At 46.0% G+C, this 27064-nt stretch overlaps 2 protein-coding genes across 4 annotated transcripts in view; both read right to left on the bottom strand.

Moving 5' to 3' along the window:
- Window positions 1-811: 811 nt before the first annotated feature.
- On the bottom strand, window positions 812-5336 carry CCDC195 (coiled-coil domain containing 195). The gene is made up of 3 exons (XM_053951198.1): window positions 5087-5336; window positions 3441-3702; window positions 812-944 (listed from the first exon to the last, which is right to left on the bottom strand). The coding sequence occupies exons 1-3, from the start codon at window positions 5334-5336 to the stop codon at window positions 812-814; spliced, it is 645 nt and encodes a 214-aa protein (XP_053807173.1).
- An 11136-nt stretch (window positions 5337-16472) lies between these two features.
- Window positions 16473-27064, bottom strand: part of DOCK10 (dedicator of cytokinesis 10) — a 146945-nt gene continuing 136353 nt past the window's right edge. For all 3 annotated transcript variants that reach the window (XM_053951677.1, XM_053951675.1, XM_053951676.1), the window contains 6 exons: window positions 24994-25140; window positions 24451-24661; window positions 21468-21658; window positions 20711-20811; window positions 20243-20381; window positions 16473-17171 (listed from right to left, as the gene is read on the bottom strand). In XM_053951677.1, the coding sequence (XP_053807652.1) occupies window positions 17052-17171; window positions 20243-20381; window positions 20711-20811; window positions 21468-21658; window positions 24451-24661; window positions 24994-25140 (909 nt within the window). In that variant the 3' untranslated portion in view covers window positions 16473-17051. The remainder of the gene's footprint in view (window positions 17172-20242; window positions 20382-20710; window positions 20812-21467; window positions 21659-24450; window positions 24662-24993; window positions 25141-27064) is intronic.

Below are 27064 nucleotides of genomic sequence, written 5' to 3'. Positions count from 1 at the left end.
ACAAGCACTGCTCATTTTTTACAAGCTGTCTGTAGTTCTATCTCATAGTTATGTTGTACTTGCTTGCTAAATTTCTCCTAATGATTTTTGGTCTGAGCTGTGCTGAGAAGCCATTCCTAAAAAAATCTGATATTCTCAGTTCTTCTTATTTTGACTTGGTGTCCAGCCTTTAGTCTCCAGCTGGATGAGCACACCATGTGAGAAGCAGATTTGCAGCCACATTTTCATACCAATAAGTACTTACTCTCCCCTCTGCTCTGTTAGAAGTGAACCCCAAAAGGACATAAACTCATTGCCAAGCTTTGCAGAAATTCAGGGCAACATCAACTGACTCTGTAATAACTCCTTAACTTTGCTGTATTAGTGAAGCTTGAAAGTTTTACCTACAGAGAAAACCTCACAGGCTCTTAGATAGCTCTTATTTTGTCATTTGCATCAGACACCTTTCTGTCAGGGGAATCAGCAAACACAAGCGGTGACACAGTTCCTGCTTTTTGTGACAAACACACCAAACTCAGCTTCAGCACCCTGCTCACAGTCCTGAGGGAAGGGGTCCTTGAACACATTGCACAGAAGTGCTTGGTGGAGGCACCTTTGCTTTGTGTGGTTTCATCACAGTGCCTGGGCTTCCAGCTGGCTTTGCTGTGGCTTCATTTCCATGCTGAACATCAGGCCAGTGACCCAAAACATGGCTGGGTGATGCTCTGTGGGCATCCTGCCAAAACGTTTTGCAGGAGAGGAACCTGACACACAGCTATCATTTAAGGCCAATTTATCTCGGGAGTCAATGGGCCTTTAAAAATTCACCAGCTCACATATCCTTTTCAGTGATGGTCATCAGATGTTTTGTGCTCTGATTTTGTGGGCTTTTGAGAGAACCTTGCTTTTCAGCAAATGATGACATATCTGTTGGTAAGAGGAAACTCACAGCCTTCACTTTACCCCTGGAGAAAAAATGAGAAATCATTATGAGGATTACAAATGTATAAAACATGCAGAGAAAGTAAAAAAAAAAAAAAAACAAAAAAAACAAAAAAAAACCAACAAAAAACCCCCCAACCCCCCCCCCAAACAAACAAAAAAAACCAACCCCCCCAAAACAAACAAACAAAAACCCAAACCAAAACACCAACCTGACCCAGCAAGGAAAAAGTAAATGCTTTCAACTCTTGCATGATACTGGAGGCAGGATTTCATGCCATTCACATGGCCACCCCAAAGGACCAAGCACGGTGCTCTCTGCTGGAAGCATCTGCCTTTTTCCATCGAGTCTCACATCTCCCTATCGGTGCCTGACGTGTGTACAAAGCTGTGTGTGCACAGAACCCTGGGGTGCATGTGCACCTACTGAGACCCTTCAGTAATTTTAGTATAATAGTCCTGAAAAGAGTCCTCAGCCTCTCTTATCCTGTATTTAAATATTTAATTTTTTTCATTTACCAAACACAGTGGGAATCCCTTGGTAGAAATAATACTTTAGCATATATGAATTAAAATATTTTAGACATGCAAATTAGAGATGATTTGTTAGCAGTGCTGGTTTTTTTATTACTTGGGTGCAATGGCACTCTATATAAATTCAAGGTGATACTTCTATAGAGTTAATTTTAAAGCAAAAAATATTCATATCACATACAGGATTATAGCTTTGGAGCAAAATGTGAGGAAGCTACAATAAACTAAGAATAGGGAAACCTGACATGAAGCAGCATGCTGGAAAACAAAAATGTCATCCTTGTAAAAAATTAATCTTAATAAGCTTGCTGAACTAATTGCTACAAATTACCTTACTGGTGAAAAGCTGAGATTGGTGTCTGTATCAGACATTTGAGTATATAATGGAAGCATCCACCATTAAGACCATAAAAGATACTGAATTTTTTTTTTTTTTTTGGTGTAAGAAACACAAAGCTTTGTGCTTCAGGATATCAACCAGCCTACCGAGGGGGTGAGGTGCAAAGCTCTTTCCACAGCCGCTTCTCCTCCTAAAGCAGCCAGCAGTGAGTGCACATGAGTCACGGTTCAGCTTGACAAGGCAGCTCTAATGGCAGCGATAAAATCATCATTGCTGTGGTTTGGCCACGGGGCACCCGGCAGGTCCCCAGGCATTCGATGTAACAGATCTGTGCTGCTATTTTGATTGCTTTCAAAGCTCTTTCCCCCCGTGAGCAAGCAGCAGTATTTGCCATTGCCATCCCACGCCTGCACGAGGTTTGCTCCCTCGCACACGTTCCACGTGAGCTGGCTCCAGGCAAACCCCGCAGTGTCCCTGTGCACCGAGAGCCCCCAGGGTCCCTGGAGCCAGCGGGGCGTGCGCCGAGATCCAGAGTTACGGGCCAGGGTGCTTTGCAAAACGATACGAGTTCCCTGCCACGGACTAAATTTAGGTGTCTAACTGGTGTAAAACGTCTGACCCTGAAATGCCCTTACAAGGAAACCCAGGTGCCTCTAAAGCTTGACCTTGTTGTCCCCTGCAGCTTCTCAGAGAGGAGCTGGGCCCCAAATCGGCTTTGCACAGGGAGTGCAAGGGGCTGGGCACTGCTCTGCTCTGAGGATTTAGGGGGACAGAATAAAAGCTGTTGTGATGTGCCATGCACAGGTACCTCCACACACAGGTGACACAACCCACAGTAGGTGTCGGCCCCCAGGATGGCCACTGGGGTCCCGTCCCACAACACACACAGGCAGGCTTCTCCCTGCTCAAACACATGCTTTGAGGGCATTTGGGTGATTGTCCCTTTGAGCACAGCATGATTGGGCTGAACCCAGGAATCAGCATGAATTCTCAAGATGGATATATCAGCAACAGGATGTGGCTGGGCTATCATATATCACAGTCTCATTTCTGCTGGTTCTACCTGTGGTTGTTGTCCTGTGCTGGAAAGCTTCTCATCAATGAGCAGAGACACTGAGGGCTGGTCCAGCAGCCATTTCACTTAATTTAGAAGCTGTCCTCAGACTACTTTTTCAAGGCTGAAAGCATTAGCTTGTAATGCTTCACTTACAGGGGAAATATGATACAATACATCTAAATCCATGAGCCACAGTAATCACACTTCTAAAGGCATAGTGCAGAGTTCCTTGGTATTTCCGTGTTTTTTGTTCAAAGTTTAAAAATCCCTTTCAAGCTTAGCTTGTCAGAACATCACATCAATCTGCAAAACTCTGCCTGGCTTTAACAGAGCAAAGATTTCAGCCCCCTTCTCTCTCCCCCAGCCTCACCTTTCTATAACAAATTTAACCAGCTACCACTGCCAACCCTCACGCAGTGCAGGGAGGAGCACAGCTTCCTCAGAAGAGGTCTCCAGTCTGCCCATGTACATTCAAACAACTGTTTTGCTGATAACATACTAAGACCCAGAGCAAAGTCCATATATCTTATTAGGCGAAACCTGTGACCAGCCCAGGCAGGCGGTGCTGTGAAGGCAAACCAAACCTACTGGCACTTATAGACGTGCTCCTGAAACAGCTTCGTGTTGCTGGAGTGGCTGTAGCAGAGACAACTGGCTGGTGATTTTTCAAGCCCTTTCTCCTCTTCCCTGGTGAGCTGTGCTGCAGCAGGAGGGGCTGGTGGCTGGGCACTGCCTGGCACCTCCAGGAGCCCAGTGCTTGGAGGCTTCCTGCCAGCCCAGTGGGACCTTGTGCTGGAAGGAGCAGGAGCTGGGGAGATGGTGGGGTAGCGTCTCACAGTCATGGCAGTGTCTGAGGAGCAGAGAAAAAAGCAGAGATAAAAACAATACTAATACTAATACTACTATTAATAATAATAATGACAATTCAGATACCCTCAATGTATTTTTGGAGAGCGACTTTTTACATGGGCAGATAGTGCCAGAATAAGGGGGGACAGTTTTCAGCTAAAAGAGGGGATGTGAGATTTTAGGAGGTGAGGCACTGGCACAGGTTGTCCAGAGAAGTTGTGGATGCCTCATTCCTGGAAGTGTTCAAGGCCAGGATGGATGAGTCTTTGAGCAACCTGGTCTAGTGGAAGCTGTCCCTGCTAATAGAAGGGGTGTTTGCACTAGATGATATTTAAGGTCCCTTCCAACTCCAAATCTACCATTCTATTTTTAATCACTTTTTTGAGGCTCAAAAACATTTTGTATGTAGTGAAGCTGAGAGGCAGAGGAGGCCAGACAGCCCCTTTAGGTCCTACCCTTTGCCCTAGAAAGCAGCTGGAGAGGAAGAGCCACAGGGTTAGAAAGCACTTTCCACAGCTTTCCCCCTTGCTGAAAGACCATGGAGCTGTTCCCAAAGTGATGACATCCCTAGCCACCAGCAGCCCCTGCCTGAGGTCTTCAGGCTGGTAATCTGGCCACTGGGTCAGTGGGATTGGCAACAAACACTATTCCATCACAGCACTCCTCTGGCTGCATGAAAATCCACTCCTGCTGGTCAGCCTCTCATCTTATTCCTTCTCATAGATTTGTCTCCATGAAAATTGTGGGGCCATTTCTCCAATACTTCTCACATTTTGCTCTGATTCCTGCTTCATTAATTCCTCCAGAAGTCCCAGCCAGACTTCTACAACTGAGGAATATTTCCATTTTTCTTCTCTGATAAAGTTGTGAAGAGAATGTATTCCTTTATATTGACCCCTCTCTGCCTCAACAAGAACAAACTGTGTTGTCTGCAAAAATAAACTGCACATCTGGCGTGATGTATGCAGCCAACTCGTTATTTTTTGTAGCATTTTTCTCATCTTTGACTAAGGCAGGATGGGTTATGGCATGGTTATGAGTGTTGGCCCTTTTCTACCTGGAACAGAGAGGGGACAGGCACGTGGAGGAGAATCCACACCTGCAAAAACCCAAAGCAGAAAGTCAAATTCTGCTGAAGCAAACTGAACTCTTTGAGTTGAATCCTTTGAGCAGCAGCAAAATACTCCACTGAGCTCAGCTGTGGGGGATGCACCCTGAAAAGCCCACAGAGCAAGACACGCAGTGCTGTGGGTTTGGTGTGAGCACAGAATGAGGCCAGGGCATTTCATGGAGTTAACCAGAAGGCAGCTGGCAGCTCCTTCCCCTTCCCTGCGGGCTGGCACACCCTGCACGGGCAGTGCCAGGACAGCCCCCCTCGCCGGTACCTGCGTGCTCCCTCGGCGCTGCAGCGGCCGCGGCGCCGCCCGGCAGCGATGCTGGGGATGCCGCCGGTCCCTCGGCACCAAGGGCGAGCTCCCATCTGCTCGCAGCGCCGCTCCCATCTCCCCGTGCCGGCACCGCCGTCTGCCCGCAGCCCCGCAGCTCTCCCTTCAGGGCCCTGTTTTCCCGCTCCAGCTTGTTGATTTGGGAACGCATCTTGCGGATGACCTGCAGGAGGTGCGTGTTCCCCTCCATGGTGTCCTGCCCTGCGGAGCCGCTCCTCAGCCGGCCGCGGGCAGACCCTGCCCTTAAGAGCCCCTGGGCAATGGGAGTCGCTCCCGGCACGCCCAGCACGGGCCGGATCCCGGCCCTGGGGGGGCTGGACCGAGCTGTCGAGTTGCCAAGAGAGGGCCATGATTTATTCATCCGGGGCTCGCGTTTCAGAGCAGAGCTGGCCTCTCCCCGCCGCACAAATCACTGTCAACACGGCATCGCTACCCCGGGAGAAACCCGCCCGCCCCTCGCCTGCCTCTTGGTTTTCTCCACACGCTGAGGAGGACAGAGCCCATTTCCTTTGGTTTGCCCAAAATGGCCAGTGATCACCTCCGTGGCACACAGAGAGAGTCACCCTTTGCTGGGCAGCACTTCATCTCTCCCCTAACACGGGGTGATTTACACTTTTTTGCTCTGTGTATCTGGAATTTCAATTCCAGAATTAGTAATTTCTCTCAGGAAAATTAAATTTCTAAATGAAAGCTGATAGAGTGCAAGAACTTGCTATTAACAACACATGCCAGCAGCTGTGATGGACAAGCAGGAACACCAAAGCTCTCCTGGAAGGCTGCAGCAGAGCCTGGGCCCTCTCTGGGCACCCAGGGAGGCTCACTGGAGTGCAGCTCTGGCACCAGCACCCAGGAGTGTAACGAGAGACAGACCAGGCATGATTCTTGCATTAGCAAGAGAAACACAATCCCCGTATTTCTCTCATCACCCAGTCCCTAAAGCCATCTTTCTTCTGGCAGTAAGATGCAAAAACCTGCGGAGCAGTCTTCTCACTCCCCAAAACCTACTTTAAAATACAGAACTGAGAATGCCAGAAAGTCACCAGGGAAATAATTTAACACACCTTTTGCTTTGAGGCCCTTCACTTCCCAATAGCTCAACAGTGACTCAGGAATAACAGAGAGGGAAAAAAAAAAAAAAAAACAAAACATTTCATCTGTGTGCATTTCCCCACTCTGCTGCTGGAGGCTGGGAGAAGACAGAAAAACTGTTGTGAGATGCTTCAAACATGAGATGACTCAGTCTTTGTTTTTCCAGAGGTGTCAGAAGGGCTGTGGGTGTATGGGGACGTGCTGCTGCCCAGCATCAGCCCTGCTGTCACCTCCTGGGAACCTCTCCAGAGGGCTCTGCATAGCTCAGGCTGCAGGCAGAGAGGTGAAATGAATGTGGGTTCTCAGGCTGCAGATGAAGCCCACAGCACCCATGAATTTTTCTTGGGCTTGCACCCAGGCTGAAATAACAGAGTAGGTGCCTCTGTGCTGGGGATAATGTGTAAGGGAGCATTGTGGGTCTGTTTCTCCAACAAGCAGATCAGACACTGGAGCAGTGACAGCACCCATGTGTAATTACAATATTGCTGCTGACCCTGCAGGTTTGGCTGGGCAGGGGACACTTACCAGCTCAGCAATTAACTTACCCCAGCTGTAGATGCAGACATCTGCTCCTCTGGAACCAGACTGGAGCAGGCATAGACCTTTTGATGCATAAGAAACATCTGAGGAAATTGCTTTTGCCTTGTAACCTTGTACAGCTGCCCCTGCTGAAAGGGCCAGGTGACTCAGGAGTTTCAGACAATCACAACCTGGCAAAGCTGCCTTTGCCACTGGGCTGACCAGTGTGTTCCTGAAAATAGAAAGAGCTCCATGCACCCAACCTTGTTTTCTGTAAATTCAGTGAGGTCCAAGACGTGTGCTTACCCTGCCAACTCCTGGATGCTGCTGCTCTGTGTGCCACAGAGGGAAGCATGCTGGGTGTCTCTTAGCCATGGCATGCTTGCAGGCTGCACATTTTGGTGAGCATGCCTTCAGTGTGCCTGCCTGAGCCTACTGCAGACACCTATAACTGTGTGGGTTTTGCTTTAAAACACCTCAGCTTTAACAGAAGGGGCAGTTTCTCACACCTGAGATGCTTTAGCAAGTTGTCCTTGGTAGGATATGGACCCAGGTAAAATTGTTTTCAGCCTCAGACATATCCGAAGCTCTCTGCTAGGAGCCCCATAGCAATATCTCTGTGTGGCTGCTGGTGGATGTGCTCCATTTCAGTGGACTGTACAAACTGCATACCAAATACTACTGCAGCAGAAAACCTGCAAACAAAACCCAGAAACCTTGTGGAGCATCTTCATCCAAAGTGTGGGGAGCCCAGCTCTTTGTTCTGCCCCTGCCCAGCATGGTGACGTGCAGCAGCTGTGTGTGCACGGCTGCTCCAGGGGCTCCCTGGGGAAGGGCTGCACTGAGAGCTGGGAAGGGACAGTGTGAAAATTGCCACCAGCAGGAAACAGCACCTGCACAGCCACCACTGCTGCTGAACAGTTTTTGTAGCTGTCTCACTTGCCAAATCCCTCTTGCTCCCCTGAGGTTAGTGAGATAAAAAAAAAAATCAGAAAGGACTCATTGCTACTCTAGTGCAATGATTTTTTTTTTTTTAGCTTACCACAACGTTTTGTCCTGGAAAATCCGTCAGCAGCAGGTGTGTGGATGTTTTCTGTGACATGCTGCAGCTGGAGGTGTGTCCTGCCTCCCAGTGGCACGGGAGTCCCTGTGCAAAAAGACAGAGCCTCCCTTTTCTGGGGCTAAACCCGACCAACAGAGCACAAGTACTGGCACTGCATCTCCAGCCTCGCTGGGAGAGGATGGGAGAGAAGCACAGCAGCCCACCTGCCGCAAGAGGAAATCTTGGGGATAGAACAGCTCACAGGTCCATCATCCCAGCAGCAAACCTGAAGCTCAGATCTCTGTCAGGGCTGGAGTCTCTGGGAAGGTATGCTGCTAAATAGCCTTGAACATCAGCAGCACTGGATAAAAAATTATCACAGCATCCTATAAAAAATTACCAGACAAAAGCGTAACAGCAACGCTGGTTGGGGTCAATGCCAACCCTTCCAGTTCTCACTGTGCAAGAACCTCGCTGTGCCCTGAGTCCCTCCTTGCTTGATTTCTGACTTTGACATGTTTTATGCTTCTTTGTGGTGCAAAAGAGTCTGATTCTCTTCTGAAACTGGCTGTACAACTTAAGGAGGTAAAAAATAATGTTTCAGTGGATTTAAAAATTAACAATTTTTTTTTGTGTGTGTGCTGATTCTGTTTTGCTGATGCACTTCTGATTATTTTCCTTCTGTACATCTGAAAAGACTGAATAGGTTTAATGTCCAAATTTGATCCCATATTTTCTTTCTCTCAATGGCTTCTCCATGTAAATGGTAAAGTAAGAGGTAAACAGTAAATTTAAGAAGAAAACTTATATTTTTTCCCAATTTTCATTTCTCCCCTTTCATTCTTCTCAAAGTTGAGACATTTAGACCTTTATGCCTTTAAATTATCCCTATACTTTACTTGGCCTAACCCATTGACTGAAGCTCAGCAGCAGGTTTAAGATTGATGCTCAACTTGAATGCATTTTCTTCTGAGCACTCAAATAACAGCTTGAATGCAGTGGGACATGCAAGTCTGCAAGGTCCTTCCTCACCTGAGCCCAGCATGCTGGCAGCCACATCAGTGTCCCACAGGTGCTGCTCTGCCAGGCCAGGTCACATTTTGCTTTGGATACATTTCACCTGCAAATGCGCATCCATGTAAAGGAATGCACCCTTGTGAGAAAAGGATTTGACAAGGTAGATTTTGCAGCAGAAATTGGAAATGTTCTGATAATTGGACAAATGGCCCAGTCTTTCAAGTTTACTGGTCCCCTCTGTGCTCAATGCAGTTTCCTGGCCGAGCACTCCCTGGGGAGGGTGCTGCTCTCAGCCGCAGTCCCCAGCCTGTGTTCACCCACCAAAAGGTCCATCCCTGCAGGGCCACTGCTCCTTCCTTGGGCCAGTCTGGCCTCCTTGCCAGAGCTGAGCTGCCACAGCAAAGGCAGGTACAGGAGCTTGTACCAACGTCTGCAGCAGTGCCTCAGGCTTTCACCAGGGCAATCAGTTAATTATTCACTGACTGGATTCATTACAGGAGTTTGGAGTACCCCCAGTTTTAGCTGTGGGACTGTCTCCCCATCCTCTGAGATGGCACCACACTGTAGCCAAACAGAGGAACCTGGAGGCCCGTTTAAGTCCATTCCCACAGATCCAAATGCCAAAAAGTACCCATTCTTATTCTGAAAAGTGTGGCTTTTGGGTCTTACCGATTGCACAGCTAAAACCTGCTATTCCTAAGCCCCTTCTGAAGGACAAGGGTGAGCTGGTGTTGGGATACCCATGCAGGAGGGTGCCAGTGCTACCATGCCAGCAGGCAGGTGTCCCCCAGAGCCACAGCCCAGCTAGGGCGGGTTTTCAGTGTGTAAAAGGGCTGAGGCAGTGCCTGTGCAGGCGGAGCCCGTGGGAGCGCAGAGCGGCACTGACGGAGCTGCCCGAGGCGGGCACAGCGCTCCTGCCCCAGCAGCGCATCCCTGCCCGGGCCGAGCCAGCCCCGCTGTCCCGCCTGGAGCGCCACCCGTGTGTCACACACCGTGAGCAGGTCCGGCACACATCACCTGCGTGCAGAGCGCTTTCCTGAGCGCTCTCGGCAGAGAGCGACCTTCCGGCAGAGTGACAACTACCCAGCGGCTCGGCAGGATGAGCCCGGGAAGGAAATACGAGTCTGCAGGGATGCTCTGTACATGGAAGTGGGAAGAGAAAGTGCTCCAGCTGAGTGGGAGAAGGACACGGGACAGGGGGACATGGGGATAGGGGGACACAGGGACAGGGGCTGCCTTCGGGCACGGACACGAGCAGCAGCACTCGGAGGGGAAGCGGCAGAGGGGAGGGCAGAGCCCGTGGAATCTCCCCCAGGCTCAGGTGTAGCCGGGCGTGAGCGGGCAAACCTGGCTGCTCGCTCTGCTTGAACGAGACCGTGCCTTCCTCATGACTAATGAAACGCTGCCTCTCAGCCACGGCTGAGTGGGGACTCGCTCGCAGCGGGGGCAGCGAGGCACTTGTGGGGAGTGAGCTCCACAACCTCCTAGAAACAAAGCAAGATGGCAAAAATCAATTACATGTGTAAAGCATTCTCAGGTTTCAACAGCTCATTAGGTAATGATGGCACAAAGTTATCTGATTGGTCTGTTAAAAGGTAATTGTTTAACTTATTAATGCATCCTTATTAAAGCATCCTTTTCCTTTTGCAAGGACCATTTGCCTGACTGTGCCCTAACTCCCACATGTATGCAGAAAATCCCACGTGTCCCATATTAAAAGAAGCTTTGATTTTGAGCATTCAGGGTTTCTGAAAGGGGTCTGAATTCCAGCAGGGGATGCTCAATACTTTTGAAAAAACCAAGCTTAACCTGAAAATGCAAAATAGAAACACCAAGATACATGAGTCACATCTGAAAACCTTGGCTGTGGTTTTGGACTGGACTGGCAAGAAATTTGGCTACAGAAACATTTCAAACTCCTAAGAAGGCACTTCAGGTGCCGTGTTGAATTTCCAAGGCTCTGTCCCTTTAAATGGATCCTCAAGTTAGTGTGGAATAATCAGAATTAGTCTCCTTTATGCCAGCACCCTGCAAGCACAACATATGCTACAGAGTACAAACCCATGCCTCATGCAAGAGAATCTTTATGCTCAGCTGGAGATTTTCATAATGAGGAGCTTGCAACTGGCCCAAAGTTACCTGCACAGAGCTTGCAATAGTTTTCAAATTAAAACAAGCCCTCACTCATGGGAGAGAGCATCACGATTACAGAGCAGGCCCAAGCACAAAATATGACCTAAAATTATTATGATTAATAATAATAATTTCTTACTCTGCTTTTTTTTTCTCAAGCAAAACACCCCATATAAAACCTGAATACATTTGAAACCCTGTAGCTATAAGCAATCTCACTACAGGCAATCTGTGCAATGACATCTAAATCAAAACTACAGGGAGCATCACATGGCATTTGCAGGTCACAAAAATGTATCACAGCGTAACACCCTCACAGCTGTCCCTAACAAAAAGTGAGTGACTACAGCTAACTGAAGCAGCACATGGGGAACACAGCTTAAAAATGCAGCTTCTGTAAGATGAGGTGTAGTTCATTGGAAAAAAGGAAGCATGCTGCTGTTCATGGTGAGATGTTTGTACTGAGGACTTCAGGATGCTCTAGTGAGTTATGAAAATCCTCAACCTGGACAGAGATTTCAGTAATTACAATTGCACTTTTCCATTACTGAGAATTTTCTAAAAATACCTATACATTGTCAACTGAATAAAACATTACAAACCATGCACATGTCTTGTGTAGGCTATGACTCCCAGGTGAAAGGGGACTCATTACTCTGACTCCCACCTGACTGTGCCTCAGAGGTGCTCTTGAAGGCATGGGACATGTCCAGGGCTGATCCCAAACCTCTGTTGGGTACATCTTCCCTGAGGGGCAGCAGCACCCCCTCTCGCAGTGCCACGAGCCAGAACTGTTTGGGTGTCAGTGTTTTTGCACCTTGAGGCTGTAGTGAGAAATACACACACCACTTATTGACAAGGAGGCTCTCCCAGATGAGCTCTTTACCATCCTGCCTTAAAACCACTCAATACTGTCTTGGCCTCATAATCTACATGCTGTGGCAGCTTTCCCCTAACACTGCTGGTTTCACTGTACTTTTGCTTTTTCCCATCTCCAAATGCTCCAACACATGCCTGGAAGGTAGGAAAGTTACTTGGTATTTTCCATAGCTAATATTTCACCAAGGAACTGTGCTGGATTTTTCTTGAAAAGAACAATAATGTTCTCATTTCCTCCCCAGCTGCCCAACGAGCTGATGGCTGCCCAGAGCTGCCCTCTGTGGTCTGCAAACAAAAACAGGCTGGAAGGGCCCGTGCAGGGAGGGCTGTGGGCAGCCAGGCTGGGGTCTGCATGCTCTGCCACTGGCCATGAGCCCACCTGGGCTGCCAGGGGCTGGCTCAGCTCCAGTGGGAGCTGGTGTGGAGGGTACAGCCAGAGGCACCAGCCTTGTTTGGAACAAACTCTGCACGTCCCTGATTTAAGTAGTTTTGAAACAAAAGAATCAGTTTGGAATTTCCCAAAATTTCTTCTGCTTTTCCCAACTAAAATTGGTTATCCTGTTCAGTTTCAATTAGCAAATAATTTCAGTTGTGTTTCCCAGTAGGAAGGATTCTGTGTTTGAAGTACAGGAGAGGTCAGCCCCGAGGGAGGCAGAGCTGTGTGAATGGCCAGGGCACAGGGCTGTAGTGAGGCAGGGGATTACAGTCCTGAGGGCCTGGGATCCCGTGTCCCAGCCTTGGCAGCTTGGACTCTGCACTGCTCCAGCACCTCTGATCCTGGGGAAGTCCTGACCCACTGTCCCCAGCTGTGTGTTCACACTTTGACCTCCCAGAAGCCGTGTTCTGCTGTGCTCAGAGTGGCTGTTCCCATCCCAGGCTCACCTGAGCAGGCAGTGGCTGTTCCCATCCCAGGCTCACCTGAGCAGGCAGTGGCTGTTCCCATCCCAGGCTCACCTGAGCAGGCAGTGGCTGTTCCCATCCCAGGCTCACCTGGGAGCTGAAGCCAAGCAGGGGCTCTCCTGCGGGCAGCTGGCCCATGGCACCTTGGCAGCCCAAAAGACCCCTGGGAGGTTTTCTCTCCACTGTTGCACAGTGTGTGCTCACCAAAAGGAGACCCTTCCCTTCCTTGTTAGGATGTTTGTACCTGGGGTCACTGCAAAAGCACAAGAACTTCAAACAAAATAACAAAAAAACCCTTCCCACTCCATGCTGTGGCTTCTGGAGAGCAAAATGATGGCAGAAGGAGCAGGAAATAGTGTGGGGCTGGGTGGCTTGTGCCAAGTGGTTCCTGTCCAAGCAGCTCATGTGAAAGCAGAGGGGATGCAGCAGTGGTGAAGCTGAAGGTCCTTCCTGGTTGTGGTTATAGTTCTACATGGGCTTGGCTGTTCTTTGCCTTTCAGATTAGTTTTTATCTGAAAGCAATTCTCTTAAATGAGAATTTCATTCTAGTTTGTTTGGGTTTTGAAATTTTCTTTCTTTTTCTGCAGATTTGAATGCTTTCTTCCAAATCCCATTTCTTTGTTCTCATTTGACATTTGGTTTAAACATCCTTTGTTTTTAACTGCCTAGGGTCAGAGCTCACTTCATGGTTTTAATATGTAGTGACTGTGAACACTGATTATTTTTGTGATAATCTAAATATTAAGAGAAAAATCTTCTGTGTGCATACTAAACCTGTTAAAAATCGGTAAAAACGTTCAAGTCCATAGAAGATATCCTTGATAGATCATCTGTCTTGAAGATTCATTGCCCCACGTTGCTTACAGTCAAAATATTGAGTTGACAGTTAGTTACCAGTTTAAAAAATGTTTAAACTGATGTAAAATGTACCTGCAGCCTGCAGCTTCTTAGCACATGTGGGACAGCAGTTTTCATGCCGAGATGAAAAAAAGCCAGATTTAAAGCTATGTATGGATGCAATTTCACTTCTTCCCAGATCCAGGTCCATGGATGGCCAGCACAGGGGTGGTCTGTCTGGAGTATGAATAGTATAGATCATCCCCTTCCATTTCTCATTTGGATATTATCCAAAAATAAAATTAAAAAACAATATTCCTCTTCAGATCCATACTACATTGCCAAGATAACATCCCTCCAGTGAATGTTAAGATATAATTACCCTGTAAGGAATGATTCCTATTAAACATTTAATACACCTCCCTCTAATTGAAATTTAAGCCTTTGGTTGTGGTTGGGTGTCACTAAAGATGTGATTAAACATAAAATATGTATAACACTTAACTCCTTTTGGGATGTTGAGATAGCTTCCATTAAGTAACAAACATGAATAATTTCTTTTGCACTCTGTAAAGTTTTTAAAGAAGCTCAGTTTGAGTCTGGCTCGCACAGATCTCCTTCCTTGGATGAAAGGGAATCTGTCACCAGCTTCGCCTACAGCACATGGGGGATGAGCCTCCTCCAGCTGAAGGAAAAGGTGTAAGAATAGATTGTGAAATAATTTACTGGAGAAACCCTCAGCTCCAAGCACAGCCAACCATGATCTTATGGCTGCCCTAGACAAAAGGAGTCTCAAAGGGGAGCTTTTGGTAGGAAAAAAAAAATGGTGCAGACCTCATGTAATTCTATGAGTTTAAAAAGCAGCAATTGTGTGAAGAGCCTTTCCCTACAGCATCACGGACAGGGTGGGTGTGGGATTCAGTGCTACACATCTGACTTCTGCAGTTTGGGTTGCTGAATTTTATCATGGGAAAGGGCCAAACCCCATCCTTGTAATCATCCTACATCACATGCCTCCTGCATTTCTTTCATTCTCTCTCCTCAAACGCTGGGACCATCCATGGTTTAATGTCTTGTTTTCTCTCCCTGATGCAGCCTTGGTTCAAAGCTAATGTTTGTGCTAATTGCTTGCACCCGACTATGTTTAAAGTGTGTGAACACAGCAGTAGGGGAAGAGCCATCTGGAGCAAGGACCCAGCTACACTCAAGCCTGAGCATCTCCAACACCAGCAACAAGGCAAGCCCAGAATATGGGCTGCTTCTCAAGTCCCAGAGCGGGCTGCAGAGCTGGCTGCTTAAAATAAACCAAATCCCTCAGCCCTTGGACTTACTCATGAAACTCATTTTGTGTGTAAGCTATTGAGGAAACAATCCAGGGGTTTCTTTACCTCTGCTTTACAAACCACAGCTTGGCTTCAGCCCAGCCTGGAACATTCCCTCAGTGCAAACCATGCTTCTGCAATCCTGTTATTCCCAGAGATGGCCACCAACAGATGTAGCTGCTCATTTCTTGGGAACATTGCCTAGAAACAGTCTGTCTCCAAATCACCTTGAGGGCTTCTGAAGTACCCACCCACAAATCATCATGAACACAAAATGAGTCCAGTGAGGCCAACAAACCTCGGTGCTCACTTACCTCTCCGTACGGTGCAGTCCTGCTGCCACCACTGATGACATACACATACACACATACATTATATATGGGTTCCTCCCATATATCTGTATAAACAGCAGGTTTATATATATATATATATATACACACAGCATAAAGCAAGTTAAAATTTGGGTCAGACATCACTCCTTTCAGCAGACCACTGTTTTTGCAGAGTGCAGTGTCTGAAAAGCAGAGCTGTGCCTGTCGGGGTGAGGATGAGGAGGGCTCAGCTCCTGCCCAGCTGTGTGGTTGATGCTGCTGTGCAGTGTCCAGCTGAGAATTTGGGCTCTTTCCAAGCCCCAGGTGAGGGTCACGCTGTTGCTGCACTGATGCTGGAGGAGGGCCATCCCAAACCACGGTGTGCCTGTCCCAACCATTGCCCTCCTTCCCCCACCAGCCAAGGAAATTGGGGGGTTTCCAAACCTTAGCCAAGAATTCTGGAAAACTCCTGATCTGCTGAGTGAGATGGCAGCACCTGCAAGCAGGTAGAGACTTGGTCATGGCACCTCTACCTTGCACACAGAGATGGGGTGAATTCAGAGCCCACCCTTGACTCTGGGCTGCAGGGCCAGGCTACAACTCCAGCTGAGATGCACCAGTTGTGAATTTGGGGTGTTATGAGAAGAGACAGGAGAGCAGAATGAAGCAAAACACTGGAAAATTCCTCCTGGTTCCCCCAGGTAGAAAGACATAGCACTGGCCTCTGCCCTGAACAAACCTGTGGAGGCCTCAGGACAATCACCAGTGCTTCTCCAGGGAAAATGAGCTCAACAGAAAAAAAAGCAGTTAGCAGAATTGGTGGGGACTGTGTGCACAGGAAAGAAGAATTCTAACACACAAGTACTACGAGCAGGGACTGCTGCAAGCAGGGATTTTCTGTGAATGAACATGAAGGAGTGTGGGAACTCCTAAGAACTTGCACAATCACTCCACCTTATCCCCACATGATCCAGAAACTGAAACAAACATCTCATAAAGGCATGTGGCTTCCCAATGTGCCCTGGGCAAAATGTGGAACTATGAACTTCAAAGGAAAATCTGAGTTTTCTTGGCCTCAAGCAGGAGAACTACACCAAACCTGCTTCCCAGGGTGACTTCAGTCTGGGGCCGAGGAGAGAACCCAAAGCCCCGTTCTGCAGATGTCAGAAGTGTCTCCATCAGCACCCACAACACGACAGGCACCCGGGATGCAGGAGGCATCCTGATCTCCAGCACTCCAGAGAGTGCTGTCATAGGAATGAACCAATGCACAGAGCTTCAAAGAGAAAATTTTATACACATACACAAATATTTTAATATAATGGTAACTGAAATGTTATCCATATTCTTAGTACTGTCATAATTAACTAAAAAGATATTTTTTAAAATTTTGTAAAAATGACATATTTTACACATCTTCTATTTACAATTGCAATATGCTTAAATGTTATAAAACATCCACTTTTACCTTTAAAATATATGTATACTAGGACTTAGTATTAGATATATTATAATTTATAGCAAACTTAGGGTTTGCTGTGTACCTATCTATTCAATGGGAATTTTGTAATCAGCCTGGCTTAATAAAGGCTGCTCAAAACCAAAAATTGACAACAAAAAAGAAAAAGAAAAAAGAGAGGGAATGTGCAAATATTGGGGCAGGCATTTTTTAAAATAACACCATGAGGACTTCCAATAAATTAAAATCTTAACCCTCAAATCCTTTTCCTGGTATTGTCCATCAACTTAATTTTCAGTACTATTAATCTAAAAGGAAAAAATACCCTCAGCAACAAAGAACAAACCCCACCCCAGACACCAGATCTTCCTGAGGCCGTGTGTTCCCCACGCTGCAGTCAGGCATCAGGGTTTGCTGGCGTGGCTGCTGCTGGCACAGAGGAGCTGGCTCTATGCATGACTCGTGAATACGTGCGCTCCATCCCTGGATGCTTTGCTGAGTCCTCCTTGTATGCAATCTTTTCAGAAAAAAAAAAAAAAAAAAAGCAACAGTGAGAGAGATCTGAATAATCTGGTGTCTGAAGTGTCCGTTGTCTAACCAAGGATTTCCCACTCTTTAATTGTTACACAATGATGTCAAGGATCTGACAGAGGAAAAGGACCTTTCCCTGGTAAATGGAGGCTGCAGGGACAGGGATGACATCCCCTGAATTGGGGGTAAAATGGGGCTGGGCTGGCTTCTGCCAAGCTCCATGGGGTTCCCTGAACTGCACCACTCTCACACAAGTCCCTTACACTTTGCAAACTCACAGACACCCACATCAGCCCCACAGAGCTGCCCACACCGGGCAGCAGGGCTGGACCAAGCCAGGCTGAGCCTGTGGGCAGAGCTGCAGTTGAGCAGCAGTGGCCAAACCTCTGCCCTGTCCTATGGGTAGGCTTTAGCAAGAAGGAAGATCTTTTTCCTGGAGAAGCTCTTCTGGCCTTGGTAATAGCTCTTTTTTCCTACTTGTGTAAAAGCAGACTGAAATCCTTGAAGCATTCAGAGCAGAGACAGGGCGATCCCCACTGACCACACAGCACCAGCACTGGAAGAGAACCCTCTCCCCTTGACAAAGCTCCATGTGGAACCCTACACCATGAACCCCCAGCTGTCCGTGGCCAGGGCTGCAGGCCAGCCACACCTCAGTTGTCACCCGGGCAGACACGAGCACAGACAGCTCCAGCGCCTGAGCCAGCAGCCCGGGCAGCCCTGGCAGGAGCTGCTCTCACATCGTGGGCTGCAGGAAGAGCACTGGGACGTGGGCACGCCCTGGCAGCCACTTTTGCTGCTATTGGCACTTGCTTTTGCATTAGGGGGCTCTTGTCAAGCTGCCTCACTGGCCTCCCCAAAGTTCACAACTGGGATCCTAAAGAACAGGCCTCTCAAGACTGCTCATGGACAACACATCACACATACAGCTTAGATCTTTTTTTTAATCTCCCCGAGAAGGGAGTCATTAGAGATGGAATGAAACAAACATACCCAGCAGAAAAACCAGCAAGTGAGGGAAGTATATGACATTAAAAGAAAAAATAGATGTAAGAAAAATGAACATACCACTTTTGGCTATAGTATTGAGGGAAATGTTAGACAGGGAAGAAGAGAAGCTGTATAAGCAAGGACCATGACAGAGCTGTCAGAAAAGAAAAACAAAAAAGAGAAAAACAAAAAAGAGAAAAACATATGTTGATGAAAAAGTCACTGTCAGTAGGTGAGAAATAAAACTCTCTTGAATACAACAACGGGAAAGAAGGCAAATTGTACTGATGTAAAGCACACAGCACAGATGCAAGAGAGCCTCAAGCTTTCCAACTGTGAGATAAATATTTCAGCCACAGTTTATGGCATGTGATTTCTCTGAGGAAATACTCTGCTCAGAAGCAGGGAGTTCAAGAGTTCACTGCAAGAGGAGTAGAGTTTTCTCAAAACTCCACACTGCCCAGAAAATGGGGCTGTCACTTTTTAGGCTTCCCCAAAGGATTGCAAGTGGGAGACTGCTTTCAGGGTGGACTTTTATCAAAAAGAGATTTTGATAAGAGATGACAATGTTGACTTTTGTTGGATGAACTCTTTACACATTAGCATTGCTTTGTACACGTAATTTTGTATTCTTTAGTATGAAGAAAACTCAGAGCTCACTGATATAAATACAGGTATGAGCACTTAACAGAACTCTCCAAATGTTTTATGAATGCTGAAGCTCATGGGTTGCTCATGCCTCATTTGAGCTGACCATCCATTTTCCATTCTTGTGGTTCACACAAGACATATGATGCTGCCTGTGCACACTGACTGATGGCCAAAATAACTTCCATTTGAGATGCATGAATATTGATTAACAAATAATACCCTTAACACTTACATACTTAACAAAACAGTCATAAATACTAGTTAGGATAAAATCACTGGAATGCTTGAGGTTCACAAATCTTTATACACCAGAAGAGGAGAGGAGTACAACTCCCAGACCTGCAGCCACCCCTGAGCTTGACCTTCACCTGGCAGGCACCAGACCTCCAAGCAATAAGGAGCTTTGCACCCAAGGAAAAACTCACTCAATTCCACAGGAAGTACAAAAATGGGCAAAAAATTCAGGTCAATCCTTATTCTTCTCATACGTGAAGATGAATAATACAGCATGGGGTAATGGAGAGCCAGTTAGGCACTTCTGTGAGATGCCACCACTGATATTGGTGGTTAAACTAAGTTACTCTACACCAACAGTGCTTTCAGATGCTACAGGCACCTGAAAATGCAGCACAGCTGCTAGAGAGGAACTATTTATCACATGCAATCTAAGGTAGCCTGCCCATAAACATGCAGAGATATAATTAAACATGGTTTAATTAGCACTCAGTATGCAAATAGTTCAATATTTAATTGAAACTGAAAATATTAAAAAAAAAAATCTGCCTGGACACAGCAGTAGAATAGCTGCAAGTGTGCACTGGAGTCCAATTTAGAATTCTGGGATGCAGTTCATATAATGTATATATGCATGGCTCATCCTTCTGAAGCTGCTAAAATGCATGGCATCTACCCTGACAGTGTACTCAAGTATAAAATAAATTTGAAAAATAACTTTCTCTGAAAGCTGAATATAAATAGACACAATAAAGATACCTCTTGTGGTTATAAGCTACATCTTAATAGCAATTTACTGTTTTAATTAAATACATCACAGCTATAGGACAAAGCAAGCAAAGCATAAAGCACTAGTTTAGACTATCTTTTTATGCCTCTAAACCCCAGTCAGCATTTAGCCTCAAAAACATTCAGCTTTTCAATACGTAGCAAGGCAGCCAGAAAACAGACCTTTGTTGATCAGATATAGAATATACTTCTATTAAAAAAAAAAAAAAAAAAAAAAAAAAAGAGGGGAAGAAACAAAACCCCAAACCACAAAAAAATAAACTGTTTTCTCAGTCACTATTGCATTGCAAGGTTTTACTACTAAATATTTGTCTCTACAGCTTCATTTGTCACTAGAAGACACAATTAGCCACCCTCATGGAGCCCAACCAGCACCAAAATAGATGTTCTGACCTGTTCATTCATAACTACAGAGAGCTCGCTGAGCATATCCTTGTAATGAGACTTCATCTCTCCCTGATACTCAATCTGGTCCTCCTTAATGAGGCGCTCGTTGACATCCAGGGCATGTCCACAGGCTTCAGCAAATTGCCTGCAAGCACCAGAACACAAAAACAACGACACAGGGTTTGTAGTAATGAAAAAACCTCTCTATGTACGCATACACACACAGTGCTGCATCTCTTCTCCCCCTTGCAAACTGCACCTTGTTGGAAGTGAATTTCAGAACTCATTCTCAGATCAAAAGGGATGTATTCTACTAGGGTAGCCCAGAACTCCAGTAAGTGTTTCTCAGGAATGACTTGTAAGATAGGGTAAATGCAGATGTAAATAAGGCTGATTTCATGTCTCGCCTACCTGTGCCATGCAGAGTGCCCTATGTGCTATGTGGGGGGTGAAAAGCCTAAAATTAATGTTTACCTGAAGATTTCCTTCAGAAGCTTAACTTGATTATCAGGATATCTCTTAGCATTTGTCTCTTCAAGAAAAGCTCGAGCATAGGCCATTGGTCCAGCATTTACCTGGGTGAAAAATACACAGCTTAGGTGCAGAGAACAAGCCTTGCATTGTTGTTTCTCTTGTGCTCCAGGGCTTGGAGATTGGCCTCAGGCAAGCTAGGCTGTGACAAGAACATCCCCTCACTCCTTTTGTCACAGGATGGAAGCTGAGGAGTTTTATTGAGGAAACAGGAGCTGCTCAACCTCGTGCAAGCTGCAGATCTGTGCTGGCCTTTCCAAGTCCCCAGCCAGCTGACCACCCAGACAGTTACATGTTTATCTGAAGACTTTTCCATGAGAGCACCAGGAGTACACGTGCCTGTCACAATCCCAACTTTCCTAAATAGGAAATGACAAAGCCAATCCTAGCAAAACTCCCTTTAAAGATTCCACCTGCTTGTGATGGGCCATATTTTAATGTGATACGTGACAGTCTTGTTGGAAAGGTCTTAATTGTTATTTAGGGTAGGCTTGAATTAAATAATTAGCATATAAAACCAGCAGTCATCCATGCCAGTGGAAAACTTTCCATTCCTTAGTGTGTTTAGAGTGAGATCTAACAGCTCTATAATAAAGGATAAGCCAAAGACAAAAAAATGTCTGGTATGATGAAAATCAGAATAAAAATTTATGTAGATGCATTGAAAAAAAAGAGAAAAAAGGCAGCAAATTGTCATTACCTTGACACTGACACTTCCTTGGAGCTTGAGCTGCAGTCGGATCATGTCCACTTCTTCCATTGTGCAAAGCTGATTGAGCTCTGAGACCTTTTTGGACATCTCATCAATGGCCACTTCGATGGGGTTCAGCTCTGTGCTGGTTTGGCTTATGACCTGAATCCTCTTCTTCACATAGGGAAACAAGTGACTGGCTACGAGAGAGAGAGAGAAACGGCTCAGAGAACTCGTCCAGCAAGAGAGTATTTAGGAAAGCAGAACAAGTAAATCAAAGTATTAACTTTTGACTTTGTCAATGTCTTTATTAATCCATAAAAATTAAGTTATAATCATTGAATGAGTAGAAGTGACACAGCAGGTCTGAATTGAATTCTGATGTACCTGGCACTGGAAGAGCATTTCCTTTTGAACTCATCAGTGTTTGATACCAAGCTCTACCCCATGTAGGTGGCAAAAAGCTCTCAGTGCTCAGATTTTAGAATCCACAAATTTCTTCTGCTGAGTTAAGGCACCAAATTGTAAGTCCACACTGAACTTCAGACAGCTCAAACCCTCACATCAAACATATTTCACATTAGAGCCAGGAGGCCCTAGCCTAGCTGAATTGGGAATCATTCACTGTGCTGGTGTTGGCAGGGATAGAGTTATTTTTCCACACAGTAGCTGGTACAGGGCTATGCTCTGCATTTATGCTGGAAACAGCACTGATAGCACAGGGATGTTTTGGTTATTGATGCTGTGATGCTTACACAGCATCAAGGCCTTTTCTGCTCCTCACCCCACACAGCAGAGAGGAGGCTGGGGGTGCACAAGGATTTGGGAGGGGACACAGCCAGGACAGCTGACCCCAACTGACCCAAGGGATTTTCCACACCATATGGTGTCACACCCAGCATATAGAGCTGGGGGAAGGAGGAGGAAAGGGGAGGGAACATTCAGTGGTGTTTGTCTTCCCAAGGCAATGTTACATGTGATGGAGCCCTGCTTTATTGGAGCTACCTTTACCTGCCTTCTCAGAGAAGCAGCAAGTGAACCCCTGGTTTTGCTTTGCCTGTTTGTGCAACTTTTGCTTTACCTATTAAACTGTCTTTGTCTCAACCTGTGAGGTTTTTCACTTTTACACTTCTGATTTTCCCCATCCCACCAGAGGACACTCAGTGAGTGAGCCGCTGCAGGGGGCTTAGCTGCCAGCTGAGGTTAAACCAGGACACTCACCTGCAGATGAACCTACTATTAAAACATCATCCTTAAAGCAGTGAAGAGGTACTTTTAACATTCAACCTAAATACTGCAATGGGAGCTGACAGAGGAATTATTCACCTCTAAAACTCTTCCACTCAATGCCTTTCATGGATCTCAGGGAGTTTGGCAAAGGTACTGTTATGGTGCATTAAGTCTGATCTGAGCTAACACTTTTCTGATTGCCCTACATGCTTTGGAAGGTCTCCCAAACTCCATGCATGTCCTTCTCCACTAAGCATCTGCTTCCAGTCATCTCAGACCTAAATAAACTCCAGTTTACAGCATGTCTGTCTCACTGGAGAGCAGGAAACCCAGGACTTCCAGAGCTGGAAGCACGAGCCAGGCACGGCAGAGAGCCAGTGAACCAAGGACTGCAGCCACACTGCACTTGCCCTTGGACCAGCAGGCTCTGGAGCAGAGATGCAGTGCAGGTGCCACTCCAGCGACCCAGGCACAACTGACTTCACCACTCCTCCAGCCATAGAAAAAGCCTTGCTTTCTTCTCAAACTGAAAGTGCTTAAGTTTACCCAGGAAACAAATGAAAACACATGACTTTATCAAACAGGAGTGGGGGAGAAAAGAGAAGAATGTTTCCTTTAGTGAAAACCTCTGAGGTGAGGTAGGTGCCAAAGGGAAAAGCAGTGGAGAAGAAGAGGTCATGAAATTCCCACCTAATGCCAAAGATGGAGCAGGGCTGAGAGCAGTGGGAGCTGATGACAGCATGTAATAACCCAGGGAAAATATTCTGCCAGAAGAACAGCCCTCTCTGTTTGTGCCAGGCAGACCATAACAGCTGCACTTTCAAGTCAGTGAAACTACCTGCTTCACTACAGATCTCAAAACACCTACTGCTGCCCAAGCACTTAAAAAAAACACACACAAGCTATTCCTCCTTTTTTCTTCTTAAAAGCAAAGCTGTGTCATGTAACAAGACACCCTCAGACATCAGTGCCTCTTTCTGGGCTTGCCAGAACAAAACTTTTAGGTGACTATGCTTGCACGGTAAGCATTTTTTTTCACTTTGTCCTTTGGGGGAAGCAGATGCACTGAAGTTGGTAGGGAACTGGATTTTCTGTCACTTGGGAGCCTTCACTGTGAACATCAGCCTCTCTGCCCATGGCTGCCCATGAGAACAACGCCTCCATCTCAGACAGTTCCTCATATATCGAAATTCAGACATGTCAAGTTTCAGCACTAGTCTCACAAAGGAGGCTTTTTAAAAGAGAGATTTCAATCATGATAAGGAGCTAAGAACTTCAGTTTAATATGACTCATTAAGAGAAGAAATATCTAGTGCTCCTGACATTCCTGCCTTAAAACACTGATTGAAATCTTACGTCTAGCTTAAAAAAAATTCTATATAGTGTATCTTACTCCCATTTTGAACAAAAATTTCTATCTGCAAGTTTTACTCTTAGCAGAACAGACATCCTACTTGGATTTTCCTTTGAATTGTTTATTATTAAAAGAAAATGGTTCTGAGTACTAAGCTGCCTCCAGCAGAACCACTCCCAAGTTACATCACTGCAAGAACAGTTAAGACGTCAATTACAAGGGAAAATAAAGCAGCTGAATGAAAATAACTATCGCTATGATGGTCAGCAGGTCTGTGAGGAAGACGTGGCCAACACCCACAGTGAAAAGATGAGCTATCATCCTGCACAAATGACTGATGGACATCTGGCACTTGAGCTGCCCTTCTGGGCTGGGCTGGGCGAGGTGGGAGCAGGCCAGCAGACGTACTGGTGAGGATGGTGCGCCGCTTGCACTGCTCCTCCACCCCGCCGTGCTTCTTCCCCGAGAGCGTGAACGGCGTCTCGAACACGAAGCGGTTGATGTTGTGGTGCATTTCAAAGTCAGTCTTGCGATCCTCCGCCTCCTTCTCCTCGAAGAAAGGTGTCACATAGGTCACCTGGATGTAGGCGTATTTGGGATCCAGGTCTTTGGGGTTCACCTGTGGGACAGGGGCAAACATAATAAAATTATGCTAAGTGCTATGAGCTTCCAAGGCGTCCATAATATTTTTGATGTATTTATTTATTTATAGCCATACCGATGAAAACTGAGACTTCCAAATGCAATACTCAGATCATGGATAGATACAAGGGTATTTTACCAAGAGTTCCCTAAGAAGAGTGAGACCTTTGACTATAGCCATTGGCAAAAATGGATGAAAGCTAAATGAAACAGAAAACAACCTTCTTCTGCACTGCAGCAAACATCTGCCTGCTCATCTTGCACCATGCACTCAGTTCTCTCCCTTGTGCAAAATCACGTCTTTCATACCTTGTTGGAATCCTGGATGATCTTCACGTTATCTATTCCAAACTTGTCTGCATAAAGTTTCATCAGCCTTTGAGAGATCTCAGACAAGCCAGTTAATTTGGGCTCTTTATAGATATACTCTTTACCTTCCTCTTCTTCAAAAAAGCCCTGTTTAGAAAGAAACAAAAGGATACAGTGAACATAACAGGCATGGCAAAACCTAAACAAGGTGCTTACATCAGGAATCAAAGTTGCCTGTATACCCACCAGAGCATCCAGTAGGCCACTTCCAGCACCTAAGTTAAAAGCTTACCTCTCTCCACTCCTAGCAGACATGTGCCTAGAGGTCAGTGCTTATACTGGTCTGCAATCTCCAAAGTTACCCAGGAAAAGATCCCTAGACATTTATTCACTTAAGAGACTGAGCAGCTTAAAGAGTTAAAGCACTTTCTTGAAGATGCTGATGTGTGTGATGTGTGAAAAAAACCCTCATGGATTAAAAACTAGAATGAAAAGTTCTTTAAATCTTAATAATTTGGTTCAATTAACAGCGGTTTGCTGGACACTGAGCCCAGCTGGGTTGTGTGCAGCACGTCTCCAGTGCATCCTCTGGGAGCCACATGTGCAGGCACAGGCTGGGCACTGCTGCCCATGGCCATGGTATAGGAGCACCTGGGAACCAGTCTGCATCGCCTCAGGGCAGCTGAAGAGAAACTTTGGTGGGCACCTTGAAAGGCCACATAGAATTGCAGCACTTCCTAAGACAATTAGCAAATTATTCACATTTGAAAAGAAAAATAAAAACAAAACAACAAAAAAAAAAGACACACAGACTGTGCTCCTTTGCAACAAAGGTAAAGTCTTGTTAAGGTCATTATTTAATACACTGGATGGACTTGGCAGAGCTTTAATAAAAGGATCCAACTAAAGAGCTGAACATGAATCTGTGTCAGGCTTCAGAAGAAATGCTAACCTCTGAAAATTAACAGAGCATTGCATCACCTGCAGGTGAGACACTCAACTGCCACAAGATGAACATGTACACCAGTGCTCCAGGAGAAGCTCTCCCAGCTGGGCAGAAAGCAGCAGGTGCCCCATTAACAAGGACTGCATTCACCCCAATGCCATGAGCAGCACCAGCCCCCTCCTAGGATTTCATATGCAGTTTGGTGATGGGCACCACTGCAGCTACACTCAAAGCCTTTCCTTTCACCTTAATGCAAAGTGAGCCAGAGGAAAACACCTGAAGCTGCAGGGATAGGGGGAAAGGCAGACAGAATTAATGATGTCAGACTCAAGGCCCTTTGAACTTCACATGATGTGGCTTGGATGGCTAATTCTACATTATGCCTAAGCAAACTGCCATCTGTAGAAAAACAGAGAAGCAGAAATTAATGAAGGCAAGAGATATCTCAAATCTATTCAGAAGGTACTCATGCAAAATCCAGCTTTTTTATCTGGAAGTGTGTTTCAACTTTGCCCTCTAAAATTTTTGATTAGACAAATCTTCACAAAAAATCCCAAACAGAATTAAAATAAAATAAGCAATGAATTTCATTGCTTCTTTAGGAATCCCCTCCCAAACTTTATTTCAATGGAGATTAACAAATATATGCATCTCTGGCTTCTCCTTCAGCGAGGACAAGGGGCAATAAAATTGTCTTTTAATTTGGCAAGTATCAGGAGTACTGTGGGCATTGCTGGAAACCAATAACTAACAGCTGCAACAGCAGCTCATCTGACAGCATCTTCTTCGATCTCACAGGGACCTTCTAACATTGCATGATTTTTAACAACATTATCAATTAAATTCCATAGGCATATGAAGACCTTCACAGGTAATTAGAGAAAAAAATCTAGAACTCCAAAGCTGACATCCTACAAACATCTGTTGAGCTGGGCAGGCAATTGACTTCCTATTGATTACACTGAGAAAACATCTACAGGATCATAATCTGGTTTCTGATCTTGTTTCCACTGAAGCAAAAATGCTTAATGTGGGAAAACCTCATTAGTTTGATGCAATCATACTTAAACATACTACTCTGGACTGTTTCTGACAAAAGACATCTGCTTTCTGTTACTATTCAGT

Source organism: Vidua chalybeata, chromosome 10 (genome assembly GCF_026979565.1).
Source record: "Vidua chalybeata isolate OUT-0048 chromosome 10, bVidCha1 merged haplotype, whole genome shotgun sequence".
NCBI lineage: Eukaryota > Metazoa > Chordata > Aves > Passeriformes > Viduidae > Vidua > Vidua chalybeata.
Note: the sequence above shows the minus strand (reverse complement) of the source record. Positions and strands in the feature narration are given on the sequence as shown.